Here is an 18,284-nt window from a genome sequence, read left to right on the forward strand (position 1 = left end):
AAGAGCTAAACTTGAGGTCTGTGTTGGCCGCAGTTCCTCGGTAATCAAGTCACAGGCCTTTCCTCTCACCCCCTTCCAGGCTGCTCTCCGCCCCTCTCCCCTGCTCCTGCTAAGGAAACGAAAAGGGTTGCAACCCCTTGCCCTGGGCCCTCCCGCCCTTCCTCCGCAGCCCTACTGTGCTCCCGGCTCCGCCCCTCCCCCCGCCTCCTGCCTTGGGACACAGTCCGGGGGGGGGGCCCTCCCGGAGGCGGCGGCGGCGGCACCACCAGCAGCAGCAGCAGCAGCAGCAGCACCTCCGCGGGAGCCGCAGGCCCGGCCTCCCCCCGCCCCCCACCAACCTGGCCCTGCCTCCTCCCTCCGGCCCAGCCTCCTCCTCCCCGGCCCTGCCTCCTCCCTCCGGCCCAGCCTCCTCCTCCCCGGCCCTGCCTCCTCCCTCCGGCCCAGCCTCCTCCTCCCCGGCCCAGCCTCCTCCCCCCGGCCCAGCCTCCTCCTCCTCCCCGGCCCAGCCCCCTCCACGCCCTCCCCGCGGTCCAGCCTCCTCCCCTCCCCGCGGCCCAGCCTCCTCCCCTCCCCGCGGCCCAGCCTCCTCCTCCTCCTCCTCCTCCTGCGGCCCAGCCTCCTCCTCGCCCCCCGCCCGGCCCAGCCTCCTCCCTCCCGCCCAGTCTCCTTCCTCCGGCCCAGCCTCCTTCTCCTCTTCCTCCTCCCCTCCCCAGCCCCCTCTACGCCCTCCCCGCGGTCCAGCCTCCTGCTCCCTCTGGCCCAGCCTCCTCCCCGCCCTCCCCGCGGCCCAGCCTCCTCCCGGCGGCCCAGCCTCCTCCTCCTCCTCCTCCTCCTTCCTCCGGCCCCGCCTCCTCCCCGCCCTCCCCGCGGCCCAGCCTCCTCCACCTCCTCCCCGGCCCAGCCTCCTCCGTTCCCCGCGCGGCCCAGCCTCCTGCTCCCTCTGGCCCAGCCTCCTCCCCGCCCTCCCCGCGGCCCAGCCTCCTGCTCCCTCTGGCCCAGCCTCCTCCTCCTCCTCCCCGCCCTCCCCGCGGCCCAGCCTCCTCCCCTCCCCGTGGCCCAGCCTCCTCCCCTCCCCGTGGCCCAGCCTCCTCCTCCTCCTCCCCGCCCTCCCCGCGGCCCAGCCTCCTCCCGGCGGCCCAGCCTCCTGCTCCTCCTCCTTCCCCGCCTCCTCCCCCTCCCCGGCCCCCTCCCGCTCCTCCCCCCGCGGCCCAGCCTCCCCGCGGCCCCGCCGCCGCTGCGGCAGTCATGGCTGCGGACGGGGTGGACGAGCGCTCGCCCCTGCTGTCGGCATCCCCGCCGGGAACCGTCACCCCCACGGCCCCGCCGTACTTGCAGGAGAGCAGCCCCAGAGGTGAGGCCGGGCGGGCCCTCCCGCTCGCTGCGCGGCGGCCGAGGAGGCAGGCCCCGGGGCGCTGCAGCTGGGGCGCGGCGGGCGGGGCCGCGGGCCGCGGGCCGGGAGCGGGGGCTGCAGACTGCGCCTCGCGCGGGCCGGGCCCTTGGGAGCGCAGCCCCCAGGAGGGCGGGCGGGTGCGGGCGCGTGCCTCGCGCCCCTTCTCACGCGGCTGTGCGTGTGCGTGTGCGTGTGCGTGTTTCAGCACTTCTTACCCGGGGGCACGGGCGTGACAGGAGTCGCTGGCGCAGCCCCAGGTGCCGCTGGAGGAGGTGCCCAGCCTTCGCGGCCGTTCCTAAGCCCTTCCCGAGCTGAGAAGCCCCTAGCACTGCTCACCTTGGGATCCGTCCTTGAAAGGGCTTAGCTTGAAAAATGTGCAGAGCCTGCCCTCCAGCCCCCCCCGCCCCCCGCCCCGGGCTCTGTGCAGTCAGGGAATTGTCTCACCGAAAGGAATAGCGGTAATCGATATTCCTAATATGTCTGAAAGTCCTGCCTTTCCTTATTACTCCCCTTTGTAAGGGGTGTGCGTTAGCCTTGCTGGCGGATGAGGGAGCATAGGAAGGAAGATGGGATATTTCTGATGCATCTGGGTGAGATTGAAATGAACTTACTTCTGAAAGTAACCCGGGCTAACCCTGCATGCATTTCTATTTATTTCACTTCTCAAGATGGAATCAAAAAAGATTTGATTAGCAGTGGGATCTGAAGAAAGAAGTGTGTATGTGTGTGAGTGTGTCTGTGTGTGTGGGGGGGTGTTTAGCAAACTATTAAAAGATCTATCTTTGTTCTAAGCCTTTTAGTGGCTTTCTATAGTAGAAAGAAGGTGGAGTCACGATTTATTGAAAGGGGAAGGCAAGACTTGAAAACCACTTAGAGTTATGAAAAGAATGGCCAAATATGGCACTTGCAAATGATGCTTAAGTGCATCTCTCCCTTTCCAGCCGAATATGAGAGGAGTTTAAGAAAACCCAAGGAGACAAAATGTTAATGCTTTTGAAAACATAGGCAGATCATGTTTCTTGTAACACAACTTCTTGTAAGTTCAAGTCTGGAATTGGAGCAGTTGTAGAGCAAGTTGAACTTGTTTAGTATTTAAAATTTCCACTTAATGGTAACATTGTCCCCAACTTGAAGAGGAACAATCTAGGTCTTAGTCAACACCCAAAAAGAAGCAGGACAAAGGAAAAAGATGTTTTGCTGTGAATAATTGTGATCAATCAGTTGAGAAATAAGGTGCAAAATGGGACAGAGACTTACCTACAGGAAAGACCCCAAGTCATGTTTGTATTAAAGGTGTATCAGAGGACACCAGCTGGAGGAATTTCCTTTAATGCACAAATTTGATATTAATATTGTACTGTTATCAAAATCGGGTCGGTCTAGGATAAGTTTAAACATTTATAAATGAATGTTGCAACTTCCCCAAGTCACCCTTTAGGGCAAAATATTTGCAGTTTATTAAAAGACAAGGTTTGGATTTAAGCAACTGTCCTATGACAGATTTTCATGTCCTCTGTCTTACATCTTTTTGTATTTTTAGTCATAGTGGCTAAATTATTCCACAAATATATTCATGCTCATGGACCTGCTTATAGAGTTCTTTATCATTTGCCACATATTTGTCTAATCTGGTAAGACCAGATTAACTGCACAATCAGGTACAAATCACAGTTCAGCCACTGAGAAAAAGAAGTTTCATTCTAGGTAGCTAAATAACTGAAGAAATTCAATATATTAAAACACAAAATGCCATTGGGTAAATGTTAAAGATCTTACTGGCTTTATTTAATGATTCGTGATTCTAGCAGCATCCCATCTAGCAGATAGAAAGGAGTTTCAAAAAGCTGTACCAAATGAAAGACTTCCATGGGCAGAAGGGAATGGGAAAAAGGCAAAAAGTGGATGGGTTGTGGCAAGATCACTTTCGTTTAGGGGATGGCAGTGGTCTGTCAGGCAGATGACCTCACTAGTGCTAATAAGGTAGTTCCTGATTGACATTCCAAGATTCCATTTCCTGGTGAGGCCAGAAGTGTAATTAAGGCTGTATTTGGTGATGTGGAGCTTAGCATAAGTGACTCCATTTTGAGCCTGTTGTCTTGTTTTTAACAACTGATTTAGCAAAAAGCCATTTTGGCCTTATGATAGACTATAGCTGTGGTTTTTTTTTTCCTTAAACTGGTGAATAAGACAGGTTAGCTAATTAGAAACGCTAATTTCATGTGGCATAGTACCTAGGAAGCAAGAAGCATAAATTAGAAGTAAAGACATTTTATGTTATTGGCATTTATGTCAGAATATCTTTTCTTAAATAACAAATAAACATCTTCATAAATGTTTTTGAGTGATACACAGATCTGATTCTAGGAGACCTGTGGTATTTACTCTTTCATTGACTCATTGGGCAGTATGGTATGCCAGAGACGGCTCTAGGTCAACAAAACTGACCAAACACACCCCTTCTTGAAACCCACGTTGAAATGGAAAAAAAGAATAAACACGGGGCTGAATTATTTGTATTGTAAGAAACTGTTCCTAGACCAGATGTTTTCAGTAGTTGACAGGAATTAGTTAAAGGTTGGGATTCAAAAGACTAGAATAGAATGTACTTTTTGATAATGAACTTCGGTTTATGATACCATTTGTAATCACCCAGACTTTTTTTTTTTTAAGTAGTTAAGAGCCATAGCTAATGAATATTCTCTCCAGTTGAACCTTTTGCTATTTGTGTCACCACCATCTAAGAACACAAATGTCAGCTCTCACTCAAAGATGAAATAATCCATTTTAGGTTGAAAATTGGTCAAGTATTTGTAGACAGGTTATTGATAATGTAGTGGGAAGCAGTTAGTGTTTTGCATTTGGTTTTAGTATAATGAGAATCATGTGTGGTCCGTGTAACAGCGCACCTGGGTTTCTGAGTGGAATGCCTCTAGTGGTCTTCGCTGTCAGTATTGGATTCCTGCATAGAGTAGGAGATCATCTCTCCTACTGGACCATTTTGACCATTTTGTGGTCAAAATGCTTCATTTGGTACATATGTCAGCTTTTATTAAGGCATAGAAATTAAAATCAAATAAATGCACTTTTAGGCTCATTTGAAAAAAGATTGGAAGAAATATCACAAAGCTTACACAACTTGGCTATATTTATTGATTTCTTTATTATCTGCTAATTTTATAGGTGGGATATGAGACTTTACATTTATGAGACTTCCTCTGTGAAAAATGTTTATATTTAGGGCTAATTATCTCTGTATTTAATTTGGGAAGGTGGCTATCTACTTCACTATAGTTTAAAAGAATTATTACACAGAGACAGTTTCATTTACCTAGTTCATTTCTGTCATTCATGCAGCAAATAAATACATGAGTACTAGCCAAGCTCTGTGGTAGGATGGGAAGAACAGTTATGGCCCCTCTTCCAGTTTAATGGGGGATATTGAGACATAAATTACACAATCATTTGAACAAGTGCACAGCGCAGGGCGATGAGGACAATGCCAGAAATGTATCTGGTGCCATGAAAATATGTAGTAACAAGATCTAACCTGGCTAGAGAAGACAGGAAAGGCATTCCTGAGACTTGATTGAGGTCTCAAAGTTGAACTTGGAAAGGGGTGGATCGGAAGGACATTCTAGACTAAGAAAACAGTACATACAAAGCCTTCAGGAGGATTGAGTGTGGTGAGTGCAGGGAACTGAAACAAGGCCAGTGTGGTTAGAGTAGAAGTACTGATGGAGAAGTGGGTGTGGTGGATGTTCTCCAAAGACCCACCTCTCCCTCCAAAGAGCTACGCTTTTTTGACATTCAAGTCCTTGGATGGGTCCCCTCCCTGAATCTGGACTGACCCTGTGATTCAATTTTGACCTATGGAGAAGAGAGCTGAAAGACTTTGGAAACTAGGACGTAAGAGGTGTTGCAGCTTTTGCCTTGGTCTCTCATAAAGTGCACCCTGAAGAAAGTAACTTGTCCTGTAAGAATTTGAATGCACTGAGACTACCATGCTTTGAGGAATCCCTAACTAGACAGGTGGGGAGACTACACGGAAAGGAGGATGCCGACCAGCTCTCAGGCCTGTGGATGAAGAAGCCATCTTGGATGCCCAGCCCAGTCGGGCCTTCAGATGGCTCCAACCCAAGCCAAACTCTTACTGTAGCCGCATGATAGATTCTAGAACAATCCACAGAATCATGAAAGGTAGTATTAAACTGTTGTTTTAAGCCACTAAATTTTAGGGTGATTTGTTCTGCAGCAACAGATGACCAGAACAATAAGAATTGCTCAGTCCATGCAGGGTATTATTGGTCATGTTGAGAAATTTTGCCTTCAGCAAAGGGTTGATCCAGTTAGATCTTTATTATTATCATTATTTAAACTGAAATATATTTGGCACACAATGTTACATTCATTTTAGGTGTAGAACACAGTGATTAGTATTTATGTTATGCTCTGCTCACCATATGTGTAGCTACCATCTGTCACCATACAACACTGTTACAGTACTATTGACTATATTCCCTTTGCTGAACCTCTTATCTGTGTGACTTCTTCATGCCGTAGCTGGAAGCCTATATCTCCCACTCCCCTGTCCCCAATTTTCCCGCCCTCCTATCCCGTCCTCTCCACCCTCTGGCCACCATCAGTTTGTTCTCTGTGTTTATAGATCTGTTTCTGCTATTTGTTTTGTGTTTTAGATGGCATATGTAAGTGAAATCATACAGTATTTGTCCTTCTCTGTCTTATTTTACTTAGCGTAATATCCATCCGTGTAGCCATAAATGGCAACACCTTTTTTAATGGCTGAGTAGTATTCCATTGTGTGTATATGTGTGTGTGCATGTGTGTATACACGCCACATCTTTATCCATTCCTATGTTGATGGACACCTAGGTTGCTTCCATATCTTAGCTATTGTGAATAATACTGTAGTAAACATAAGGGTGCGTATATCTTTTCGAATTAGTGTCTTCATTTTGGGGGGTAAATACCCAGTAGTGGATAGAATTACTGGATCATATGCTATTTCTATTTTTAATTTTTTGAGAAACTTTCATAACTTGTTTGCCACAGTGGTTGTGCCAATTTACATTCCCACCAACAATGCACAGAGGTTCCTGTTTCTCCACACCCATTGACACTTGTTTCTTGTGTTTTCGATACTAGCCTTACTGACAGATGTAAGGTATCTTACACCTGGATATCTCATTGTGGGTTTTTTTTTTTTTAAGATTTATTTATTCATGAGAGACACACACAGAGAGGCAGAGACACAGGCAGAGGGAGAAGCACGCTCTATGCAGGGAGCCTGATGTGGGACTTGATCCCAGGACCCTGAGATCACAACCTGAGCCAAAGGCAGATGCTCAACCACTGAACCACCCAGGTGCCCCTCTCATTGTGGTTTTGATTTGCATTTCTCTGACTAGTGATGTTGAGCATCCTTACATGTCTGTGTTGGCCATCTGTATGCCTTCTTTGGAAAAAATGTCTATTTTTATTATTTTTTATTTTTTAAATATTTTATTTTATTCATGAGAGACACAGGCAGAATGAGAAGCAGGCTCTGTGAAGAGAGCCCGATGTAGGACTCGATCCCAGGACCCCAGGATCACGCCCTGGGCTGCAGGCCGGTGCTAAACCGCTGAGCCACCCAGGGATCCTAATTTTATTATTTTTTAAATCACTCTATTTCTAGATTAGAGAATGAATGGGACGGGAGCAAGAGTTGATGAGAATAGATGACTTGAGGGGCTACTGTCTGATTCAGGTGATAACCTGTGAAGATAGCATGGACTCAGGTCGTGGTAGGAGTGGAGAGACAAGATGATATTAAGGACGTAGATTAAAGTTGGGTTGATGGTGGATTGGCTGTGAGAGTGAGAGGGAGGTGGCAAGGCTATCTCTCAGAGTTCTGGTGTCCACAGTCTGATGGTGTGATTGCCCACAGTGAGACAACACCAGAAGAGCATCAAATCATGAGCTTAGTTTAAGACATGTGACATTTAAGAGTTTCAAATATCCAAGAAGAGATGATAGATGGGCAATTGCATCATAGGTGTAGAGTGGAGAAATGAGGCCTGGGCTGAAAAATATAAAATTGTGTCATTTGCCTATTGGTAACAGCTAAAAACATGGATGTTGGTTCAGAGCTTCCCAAGGCCCTACCGGTGTGCCACGCAATGTGCTGAGATAGAACGGACATGGGTTAAGATACTGGTTCTCCTCAGTCCTTAGAACAGCAGAAGCCTTTAGGCCAGAGGCCTCCCGCTCTGTGTAGCTATAGAAATATTGTCACTTTCTCTGTGTACTGGCATGTGAGGAAGTTGGGGAAGCTATATATGAGACTACTTAGGGAGAAAGAATAAAGTAAAAAGAAGAGAGAGCCTTGGACAAAGCTTTGAGAAACTCCAACATTCAGTAACTAGTTAGAGGGGGACGAGCCCCCAAGAAGGCTGATGAGTAGCTTCTAGGCAGGTAGGAGGAAAACCAAAAGACTCTAATATCACAGAATCAAAAAGAAGAGAACATTTCAAGCAAAGAGTGGTCAAACAGGTCAAAAGCCGCAAGAAAGAGCGAATAGATAAGAACTCAAAAATGTCTTTTGAACATTAGTTCAAAGGTCACATTAGTGACCTCACTGAGAGTTGTTTATATGCGTTTATAGTGTTCATGTTCAAATCCTTGGTAAAGAATCAAAGAATTATTCACTTCCACCTAATGCAATATTCTAATGTAGATTTATTTTAATTGTAAAATCACTTTAAAGCGACAACTTGCAGGAAGAGGCTAATATTCTTTTATTCTGAAACACTTAGGTTTCCTCTGAAATATAATTAGAAAGGCCTTGTCTTTTTCTTTTCACTTTTGTTTCACTTTTTTAAAATGTGCAAATTTGAGATTGCTTGAGAGAATCTTTTCAGTGACCAGAAAATAAATTGACTTTTGGTGTAAGGGGTAAGTTATTTACTACGTACTCCAGTACTTCTTACTTAGAAACTGTCCAGTAAATAAAGTGTATTTTTAGTGATCCTCTCCTGTCCGCTACCTGACGAAGTCTAAAGTTAGAAATGGTGCCTTAGGGATCCCTGGGTGGCTCAGCGGTTTAGTGCCTGCCTTCGGCCCAGGGCGTGATCCTGGAGTCCTGCGATCGAGTCCCACATCGGGCTCCCTACATGGAGCCTGCTTCTCTCTTTGCCTGTGTCTCTGCCTCTCTCTGTGTCTCTCATGAATAAATAAATAAAATCTTAAAAAAAAAAAAAAAAGAAATGGTGCCTTAGTTTAAAGTGGGGCAAAGTTTCACCTCACTTAGAACTATGTTCTGCACTAGCCTAGAGTTTTATTGAGTGTTAGTTCAGGTTGCCATCACAGAATACCATACACTGGGTAGCTTAAACACCAAGCATCTATTTCTCCCAGTTCTGGAGGTTGAGAGGTCCAAGATCAAAATGCCAACAGATCGGTGTCTGGAGAGCTGTCGTCTTCCAGGTGGCGGAGTGCTGACTCCTTGAATCTTCCTCACATGGTGGAAAGAGAGCACGAGAGCTTCCTCTCTCATTCCTTTCCTTATGGCACTAAATTCATGCATGAGGGTTCCACTCTCCTGACCTAATAACCTCCCAAAGGCCCCACCTTCTAATGCCTCTACCTTGTGGTTTAGAGAGTCTACCTGAATTTTGAGAGGATGTAGACATTCAGTCCATTGCACTCAGAGTTCTTGAATACATTTGGGCAGTGTATTAAATTTTGGAACCTCCTTGTGTCCTTGCAAAGTTTAGGGTTGGCTGTGGATTGGCAGGAAAAGATGATGCCTACCCGGACAGAGACCTACACCTCATGTATAACCCGCTGTAAGATTGGATTAACTTTTCATTTTATTTGCCAAGGATTCTGAAGCCCACTGGAAGCCGGGTTCCCGCAATGGGTGGAAACAGATGTGGCACATTGGGAGCAGCTACCTGACAGCCTCGATAGGGGTGTGCACCAGCCGTGGTGCTGAGTGAGTAGGGTCTTGCAGAGGCTTGATTTTGTGATCTGCTGAAGCTAATGCCACATTTAGGAGATTTTTTCAAATTGATTCTTGAAGCAAAGTCTGCTTCGCTGAGGCCATGTCGTTAAGGGAAAATAGAGCCCAAACATGGTGAAGTGCACCTGCTTCCAGTTTCCCAGTACTGTGGCAAGCCCATTTCCTATTAAGATCCTTTCCTATTATTAGGTGAGCATCAGTCTCCATGATTCTTTTATTCTATTTTATAATGCCTACATTTCCTCCTGGCTCTGCTAAGCATCTTTAATACATTTCATTCAGTCAGTCATCCTTTCAAATATTTGAATGCCTATTATAGTGTTCCAGATGCCTGGGAGCCTATGTTCCAGTTAGAGGCACATACAGCGAGCACTATAATTTCAGAGTGAAGAAAATAAAGCAGCGCATGAGGATGGAGAGTAACTGGCCACATGGGGAGTGTTTCAGATTGCTTCAGGAAAGATACCTCAGAGATGACAATTGCTCAGAGACCTGGAAGATTAGCTGGAATCAACCACTGGAAGACAAAGGAAGAGGGTGCCAGGCAACTGGGACAGCAAGTATAAAACACACTGTTTCAAAACATAGAGGGCAGGGGGGTAGAGCCGAAGTGTGGCAGCAGGGATTGGGGGACTGGACCAGGGAAGATGACACTGCGTAGGTCACCGTCAGAGATGTGGTTGTATTCTGAGAGTAATGGGAAGGCATGGAGGGCTTGGAGCATGGGAGAGACATGAAATACTTAGTTTTTAAGAAAATCTTCCTGGGGGCGCCTGGGTGGTTCAATCTGTTAAGCATCTAACTCTTGATTTAGGCTCCGGTCATGATCTCGGGGTGGTGAGACTCAGCCCCGCATCGGCCTCTGTGTTGGGTGAGAACCTCCTTAAGATTCTCTCTTAAAGAGAGGTTCCCTCTTAAGATTCCCTCTGCCCCTGCCCCCATCTCTTAAAAATATGAGGAAGGAAAATGAACCTGGTTGGCATGTGGAGAATGGAGAATTGGATTATTGGGGAAAAATAAGAAGAGACTAGTAAGATATGATACTAATTGGGAGGCTCTTAATGTGGACTAGGCAAGAGGTGATGGTGCTCTGAACCAGGGTGGAAGTGATGGAAACGGTGGGACGTGGATTCAGGACATATGTAAGCCTCGAACAGCAGGACTTGCTGATGGATTGCATCAGTGGGAAGAAAGGAATCACAAATCTCCAGAAATGACCCCAGCAATGAGGAAAAAATTGTTTTGTTTTTTTTTTCTAAGATAGACGAACAGGAGGAGTTAGGTATGTGGGGCAGGGGGAAGAAGGACAGTGGAAATCAATATTCTGTTTTTAGACACGTTGAGTCTGAAATACTTTTAGCCCTCACTTCACTGGAGGTATCGAGTAGGCAGTTGGACACACAAGTCTGGAGCGTGAAGGGACATCAGGGCTGGAGAGTAAATTTTGCTCACCAAGTATTTATCATCCGTGTACTAACACTTCACTGTGGCAAGAGGTAATGATCTCAATTTCCCATTTATTCCCAAGGACTCTGCATGTTGTTTTCAGGAATGTCAAACTTTTAGGGTAGAGCATTCTGTTAAAGTCTTGCAAGATTGCCAGATGGATGCAGATGTTAGCCGGATGACTACAGATGTTAGAGAGGAGAGCTAGCCAGATGGATGTTCATAACTCTCTTTGAGGGCGGTAAGCAACTATCTGGGAAAGGATCCAAATGGGGGAAAAGCAGACAACACTGGATCCAGTTTTGAGCTCAGCTACTGTGTGTTTTACTTTTATAAGGATGAAGAGATGTTGCATACACTGGGAATGGCATTCCTTTAATAGCTCTTCAGAGGAAATACATTCTACCTACTATTTTCTGTTCTTTTAAGAGAATTTCTCTATGTGGGGGGGGGGGGGCGGGTAGGAAGATACATTGGAGTTTGTGTTGCTTTGGCACTTTTCTAGATTCTTTCCTTTCCCTGATTGATATAAAGTGAATTTCTTTTTCTCTGCAAGGATTTTTAAAAAGCGAAAAAAAATAGAAAGCCTGGCTCCTCTTGGTGGCCTTCAGGTGAGTTTCTCAAGCACTGTATAACTAAATCCTTCTAGAGTCTCAGGGATGAACTCACCACCAGGTACGGTTTAGCCTGTGGGAGTTCTCTCTGCCAGTGGCTAGCTGTTGACCTTAGAATAGTTACTCTGCATTGCTATGCCTCAGTTTCCTACCTGAGAAGGAATGATTTAGTATGTTCCTTTTTGCTTTTTTGTTCTATGCCACAGTTATTCTTGGTGAGGGATCTGGACACACCTAGCTATTACTTTATAGGTGGTTGTCATGTTACCTCCCTCTTTTACTTCCACGGTCCCTCTTTCACTGAAATCCCTCTTCTGTTTTCCTTTGAAAATTGGAAAGACAATATGTTGAACATCAAGGAGTATTATGTGACTCTTTTAGGCATTGGAAGCCCAAATGGCATGCAGTATTTTCTTCTGTAGAATGTATTTGTACGTGCCACATGACTGGTTAGGGCATTGTATCAAACCACGTGTTTGTAAAGGTAATGGCAAAATCTTTCTTTCTCCCATACGTTGTTAAGTTGAGATATTTAAGCTTGGTAGACTCATAATAGGGATTTTAAAACAGGATACTTCTTGTACGAAAGCCTCTAATTGTTCAACATTTGAACATGTGATTTCTACGGAGGGAGAATTTAGGGGAAGGTATGTGACAAGATGAAATTTTATAGTTTCAGAGATTTAAGTGCTAAGATTTCACAATCCAGAGGAAAAGCAACACATGGAGGTGATAGTAGATTTAAAGTGAGAAGACTTGCACAAACACCTGACTTGTTATTAATCTTAGGCCATAGGATGTTTCCCCAAAAAACACTGATTTCTACTGAGCTGAATGAATTATACCCATTAATACAAAAGTATTTCAAAAATGCATAGGAAAACCATTTTTTGAATTTATATTTATAAATATATTTATATTATATATATATTATATTATATTTATATATAAATAATATTTTCAAATTTATATCACCAGAATCCTATTCTGACATACCCGACATACCCGAATACAAGATGACCTAAGTGCCATATTTTAGAGCCTGCCTCACATCTCTGTGCAGGTCCGTGTACTTACACCTTGCATTTCAGTGTGTTTGATTTGATCCATTACTCCAGCCTGTCAAGGATTTAATGGGAGGGATCCTTCCTGTTCTGAAATGGAAAACACATCACTGTGCATATATGGTTTTACTTAAGACCATACTCGTTGCCTCATACTGGTATCATTTATTAGCCACTTCTAGTGTTTTCAAGGTAAGGGTGTACTGTTTACTTCCTATGAGTAGATGAATAAGAAAGGGGTTTTGGAAACTAAAACATTCAAATTCTACTCATCCATCAAAGCCTTTTTCTTTCGTAGAATCCTTTCTAATCTCTATTACTGGAAGACATATGTTCCCAAATATCTCTCCACATTTCCATTGTATGGAAGTATCCCTTGACATTTCCATTGTATATCTGTTTTTGTTTTTGTTTTTGTTTTTTTAGAGTATAGAAAACGTGAGAGAGAGAGGAGAGAGTGAGCATGTGTGAAGGGGAGTAGAGGGAAAGGGAGAGGGAGAGAGAGAATCTCAACCAGGCTCCATGCTCAGTGTGGAGCTGGATGCAAGACTTGATCCCTTGACCCTGAGATCATGACCTGAACCAAAATCAAGAGTTGAACCCTTAACCAACTGAGCCACGTGGAGGTGCCCCTCCATTATATATTTTAACATTTATGGTGTATATGAGCCCCTCAAAGGAGACAGTGAAGGAGATAGGATTCCTGTATCTTTCTTCGCTGTGTCCCTTACATAGCCCCTGGCAAATGATCAAATACATCTAGGCACTCAACAAATATCAGTTGAATGAATGAAAGCAAGGAAGGATGGCATGATGGGGATTTTGAAGTCACTCGGGGAGTGAAGCTTTTGCAGCTTGAGTAACAGGAGAGCGAAAGACAAAGCGATCCCGCAGAGCAGATAGCCAGATGTCCTTCCATGTTAGAAATGCCCTCATGGCAATGGAGGGAGCTCCAGGGCGGTACCCTCTGCTGGCTATAATGAGGAACTTACTCTCTTGGGTTAACTTCTGGAATTCTTTAGCAATCTCTCTATTTTGAAATGAAAGTTAATCCATGAGATAAAAATATCTAAGCACTAGAATTTAAGGGACTTATTCACTAAATATCTTTATACATTCATTGTATGCTTAGAAAATAAATATTGTGGTTAGAAGTTCATTTTATTTCATCTATGTGTCTGATTTTGCTTGGATTTATGGTGAATATGTGCCAGATTCGAAAATTGCTGAACTATTGACTTCATCTGGAATCTTTTAATCCCTAGGTCATTTTTTGTATGGGTGAAATATTTTAAGATAGAAAATACTGAGTATAATGTTATCATTCATCTAATTATGTCGGACCTTATTTGTTTGTGTGTTTGTATTTTAAGTAATCTCTGTGCCCAAAGTGGGGTTTGAACTCACAACCCTGAGATCAAGAGTGACATGCTCTACCAACTGAACCAGCCAGGTGCCCCTAATTATGTTGGACCTTACTTTTTGTGCCATGCTGTTTCATATATATATATATATATATATTTTTTTTTTTTTTAAAGATTTACTTATTTATTTATTTGTGATAGACATAGAGAGAGGGGGGCGGTGGCAGAGACACAGGAGGAGGGAGAAGCAGACTCCATGCCAGGAGCCTGATGTGGGACTCGATTCCGGGACTCCAGGATCGCGCCCTGGGCCAAAGGCAGGTGCTAAACCACTGAGCCACCCAGGGATCCCCTGTTTCATATATTTAAGCAAATAAAAGTACAGATCTGGTTGAACTTTTTCCTTCCCCACGTACTGAGGTCATTTTACCTCCTTATAGTCTCTCTTTTCTAAAATATCTTGTAACAAATTTGAGACACAATTATATTTGAGTTCATTTTATAACCGATTTATAAATACTCGTAAACTGTAAGTTATCGCTTATTGTCTGTAAAGGGGTGTCTCTTTTTCTTTTAGAAATGCACAGTCTTTAGAAATGTAGACATGTGGTGAAAATGAGCTGTCTAGAAGAGTGACAGAATGGGAATTCTTTACCTCCTTAGGCTATGGGAGTTTCTCGAGGCAAGTGCATTTTTTTTTTTTTTTTTTTTTTTTTTTGCCCTGGGAGCGCCAGTTTGTTTTTCTGTACTGAAAGTAGGTGTCTCTATTTTTCTTGAAACAACATGCCTTCTTGGAAGCAATATTGCAAATAACAAATTATGAATGCAGCCATGCTTATAAACAATTTGATTTCACAGAAATCATGTCAGAAAAAAAATTGCATTTTGGGGGGAAAAAGATAAATTCAGTAATTGATAAAGTGAAAGAAGAATACATAACTTATTCACCGTCGATACTTGAAGAAAGCACTAGTGCCACAGGTGAAATGCATTATTAAAATGAGGCAGAAATATTGCCTTATGAGAAGTAGAAGCCGGAGCAGAAGCTTTTGTCATCCAGGAATTGGTCATTGGCAGGTCATCGGGCATTTCTTGCCAGCATCTCCAATTATGTGGCAGTGTTTTGACACAACCCAAATGCCTGGGATCACTAAGGGAGGGGAAGACAACAGATTAATAGCTCAGGGTGGAATTCAGTGCTCATGACTGCCTGTTAGATAAGAACGCCCGGTTTGCTGGTGCCTTGGGTCCTGCCATGGGCACACAGGAACCCTTGCAAGCAATATTGGAGGCATTTAGGATGTAGACTGATACTGGTTCCAAGCTGATATTACAGCCACACTTAATAAGGTTTGGCTGTTTTTCTAGAGCTGCTGTGTGGATTTAATGGTAACAATTTAGAGAAAGGTTGCAGTATTGGAGGAGAGCTCAAGTGTGCTAGAATGACTGTACCACCACCCTCCTCTCTCCCACTGCCACCACCCTGACACCCACACCCTGACACACACACTCTGCCCGAGTCAGAGTTAGATGCCCTCTCCTGTGCTCACAAAGCCCCTGTACGCATCCTTATCAGAGCACTTACCACACCAAGTTGTACTTGCCGTCTCACTGCCTTTCTGCCAGTAAGAACTCAGCTCTTTAACCCCTGGAGCCTCTCTCCTTCCCCTTGATATTCCTGATATACATCTTGCACTGTGCCTGGTACACAGTAGGTGCTTGCAACCCACTGAATGCTCACTAACTCCTGGGACCCCCACTCCCCAACACACACCCCTAGCGTGCCTGGCTGGCTGCTACTTTTCTCCTGATTTTAGCTGAAGGCCTCTTGACTTTCTCTGGCATCAGAGCTTGAGGCGGGGCTTATATCACACCTTCTCAGTTACAAAACTAGGTTTGCCCCGGACCAGCAGTCCAACTTAGCAAATAAGCAAATCCATGTAGTAGGGTGTGGGCATGCACACTTCACTGCAGCATTCTAGCTCCCTAAGCCTTTGGGAAGCCCTTCTCCTGTACATGCTGGGGACGTTCCGGCATCACAGCTCCATGAAGTGTCTGGCCAGGTCTCCCCAACAGACAAGTAGACTGATAGAGAGCTACTTCCAGCTTTAAAACAAACATCGAATCCAGAGCATCTGGCAAATGCACCCATATGATTAAATTTGGCTCAACTCAGTGTTATATTCCATCCTCTCTGGTTTGACACTCTTAGGATCTACCCCCACACATATTCTCCACGTTTCTGACAATATATATTTTCAAACCCTTGCAATTCTCTTGGTGTATAAGCTGCTTCTCCCTGAGTCATGCTCTCTACTTGTCCTCCTGGAACATGTTGAGATCTGAGCTTAGTTATGGATGAGGACGAGTCTTAAGGAGAATGGCTGTCACTAGTGAGACAACAGCAGTTTTCCTGTGAGGGAAGGCTCATCTCTTCAAACACAAGAAGAAAAGCTGCTTTCTACTCATAAAGGAGGCTAAGAGTGACTCAGGGGTTCTCAACTCCGCTTGGCCCTATTCCATGTTTCAGGGGTCCACTCGTTTGCACAGTGTTCCAGCTTTTACATGAAAGCATGGTAAGGCTGTGGATTTACCTGACATTTTAATTTTGCAATCTATACAATTACATCTGTGTTTGATTTACAGCAGTGTAAGCCCTGTGACAATTGGAAGTAAGGGATATTTGAGGGCTACTATAGAAGTTCTCTGGTTCTCTGACCATAACTTAAGTGTTTAAAGACCTGAGTTTCTCCTTTTGTTTCTGCAAATGCTCCAGTGTTTTCATGGGAATCCACCCTCTATCACAATTTGAAAGTCTGAATAATAATTGTTGCTTCCGTAATGGTCTAGTGAAGGAACCACAAACGTCCCAGTCATCTGCAGGGGGTAATCGGATTCATCAGGGTGCTGCTGCACATCACCAGTCACTGCCATACTGTGTCCCATGGTAAAAGAGCTCAGCTCTGCATTTAAGCACAAGGCATGACCAAGCCATTTCTCCAACCCTATGTTTAAAAAAAGATTTATTTATTTGAAAGAGAGAGAGAGGGAGAGAGAGAGGGAGCAAAGGGAGGGGTAGAGGAAGACAGTGAGAATCTCAAGCAGACTCCCCACTGAGCACGAAGCCGACGTGGGGCTTGATCCCATGACCCTGAAGTCATGACCTGAGCCAAAATCAAGAGTCGGATGCCCGGCCAACTAAGCCACCCAGGCGCCTCCTCCAATCCCATTTTTGAGGGTCAGTTTCCTGGGATTACACTTGGTATGAGTTTTTGTGTCAGTTAAGACCTAAAGATAGAAACCACTCATATGAATATAATAGATTAGGTATGAAGTTGTTACCTAGGTAACTAAAAGGTACAAATACTATCCTGAGGTGCCAAGTAGGTAATCAAATGCAGGAAGCAGCTACCATGAGGTCTGGGCCAAGAGAACAGAGGGAAGTGATTGGAGTCACTAAGATGTAGTAATTTAGAGGTGGGGTCCTATGGAACTGAGACATGACTTCTAAGAGGCACCAGCCAACTGGTCCTGATGTCCCTGAGCTCTGGAGAAAGACTTTGTACACCTGGGAAAAGGGCTGTCAGTCCCTCCTTCCTCCCTGAACCCTGTCGGCTCCCTTTGTCACCTCCTGTGAACGTAGCCTGCAGCCAGCTGGCAAAGCTACAGTGTGGTCTGCAGAGTTCCAGCTCAAGCATGACAAAGCAGAGGAAGGTAGGTTGGGAACTAAGGGTCAGTAACCTAATAGGTAGCACGTTTACCTTCCATGCTGACGTCAGCCAGATGGAACCTTCTGAGAGTGTCATGGTTCTAGAAGAACCCAGGAGTCTCGCAGAATAGATTTATGCCTGTGGTTTCACAGAGAGGAGGAACAGAAGGTGGTCCTCCCCTTCTCGGTGCACACCTGCAGCGGAGATGTTTTACCCTGGAAGCAGAGAACCCAGCCAGCCAGGCTCACTGTCCCTCATCCATGGTCTCCACCAAGATCCCTGAAGGAGGAGAAAAAGCCGGCGGGGCTTTCCTCACAGGCTGGTCCTTTATGCTTTTCTTGCTCATGCTGTAATCAGAGTGTCCTAAAATATCTCTCATTTTAATTGGATGTCGTTTTTCAATTTTGATACCACATCTTTCTTTGTCAAGGGCCTGAAGGGGTGAATAAAAAGCGTGCGTTGGTGAAGTAAGTGAATTAAACTGGAAAATATTGCCACTGAAGAGAGTTGGAAAGGAAGAACTGAGCTAAGAGAGGTCAGAGCAATCCAGCAAAACAATTTGAACCTTTAAAATGCTGGAGGATATATCTGGTAAAAAAAAAAAAAAAGAAAAAAGAAAAAGAAGAAGTCTGGATTAATACACTAGGATGAATTAGCAGGACGAAGGGTTTGT

General features: G+C 44.9%; 1 protein-coding gene across 1 annotated transcript in view; it reads left to right on the forward strand.

The window, feature by feature from the left end:
• Positions 1-252: 252 nt before the first annotated feature.
• The window catches only part of PIP4P2 (phosphatidylinositol-4,5-bisphosphate 4-phosphatase 2), a 56,278-nt gene continuing 38,246 nt past the window's right edge, over positions 253-18,284 (forward strand). Inside the window, exon 1 of the mRNA XM_072734342.1 lies at positions 253-1,351. Coding sequence (XP_072590443.1) covers positions 1,246-1,351 — 106 coding nt within the window. The 5' untranslated portion in view covers positions 253-1,245. The remainder of the gene's footprint in view (positions 1,352-18,284) is intronic.

Source organism: Vulpes vulpes, chromosome 13, assembly GCF_048418805.1.
Source record: "Vulpes vulpes isolate BD-2025 chromosome 13, VulVul3, whole genome shotgun sequence".
Lineage (NCBI taxonomy): Eukaryota > Metazoa > Chordata > Mammalia > Carnivora > Canidae > Vulpes > Vulpes vulpes.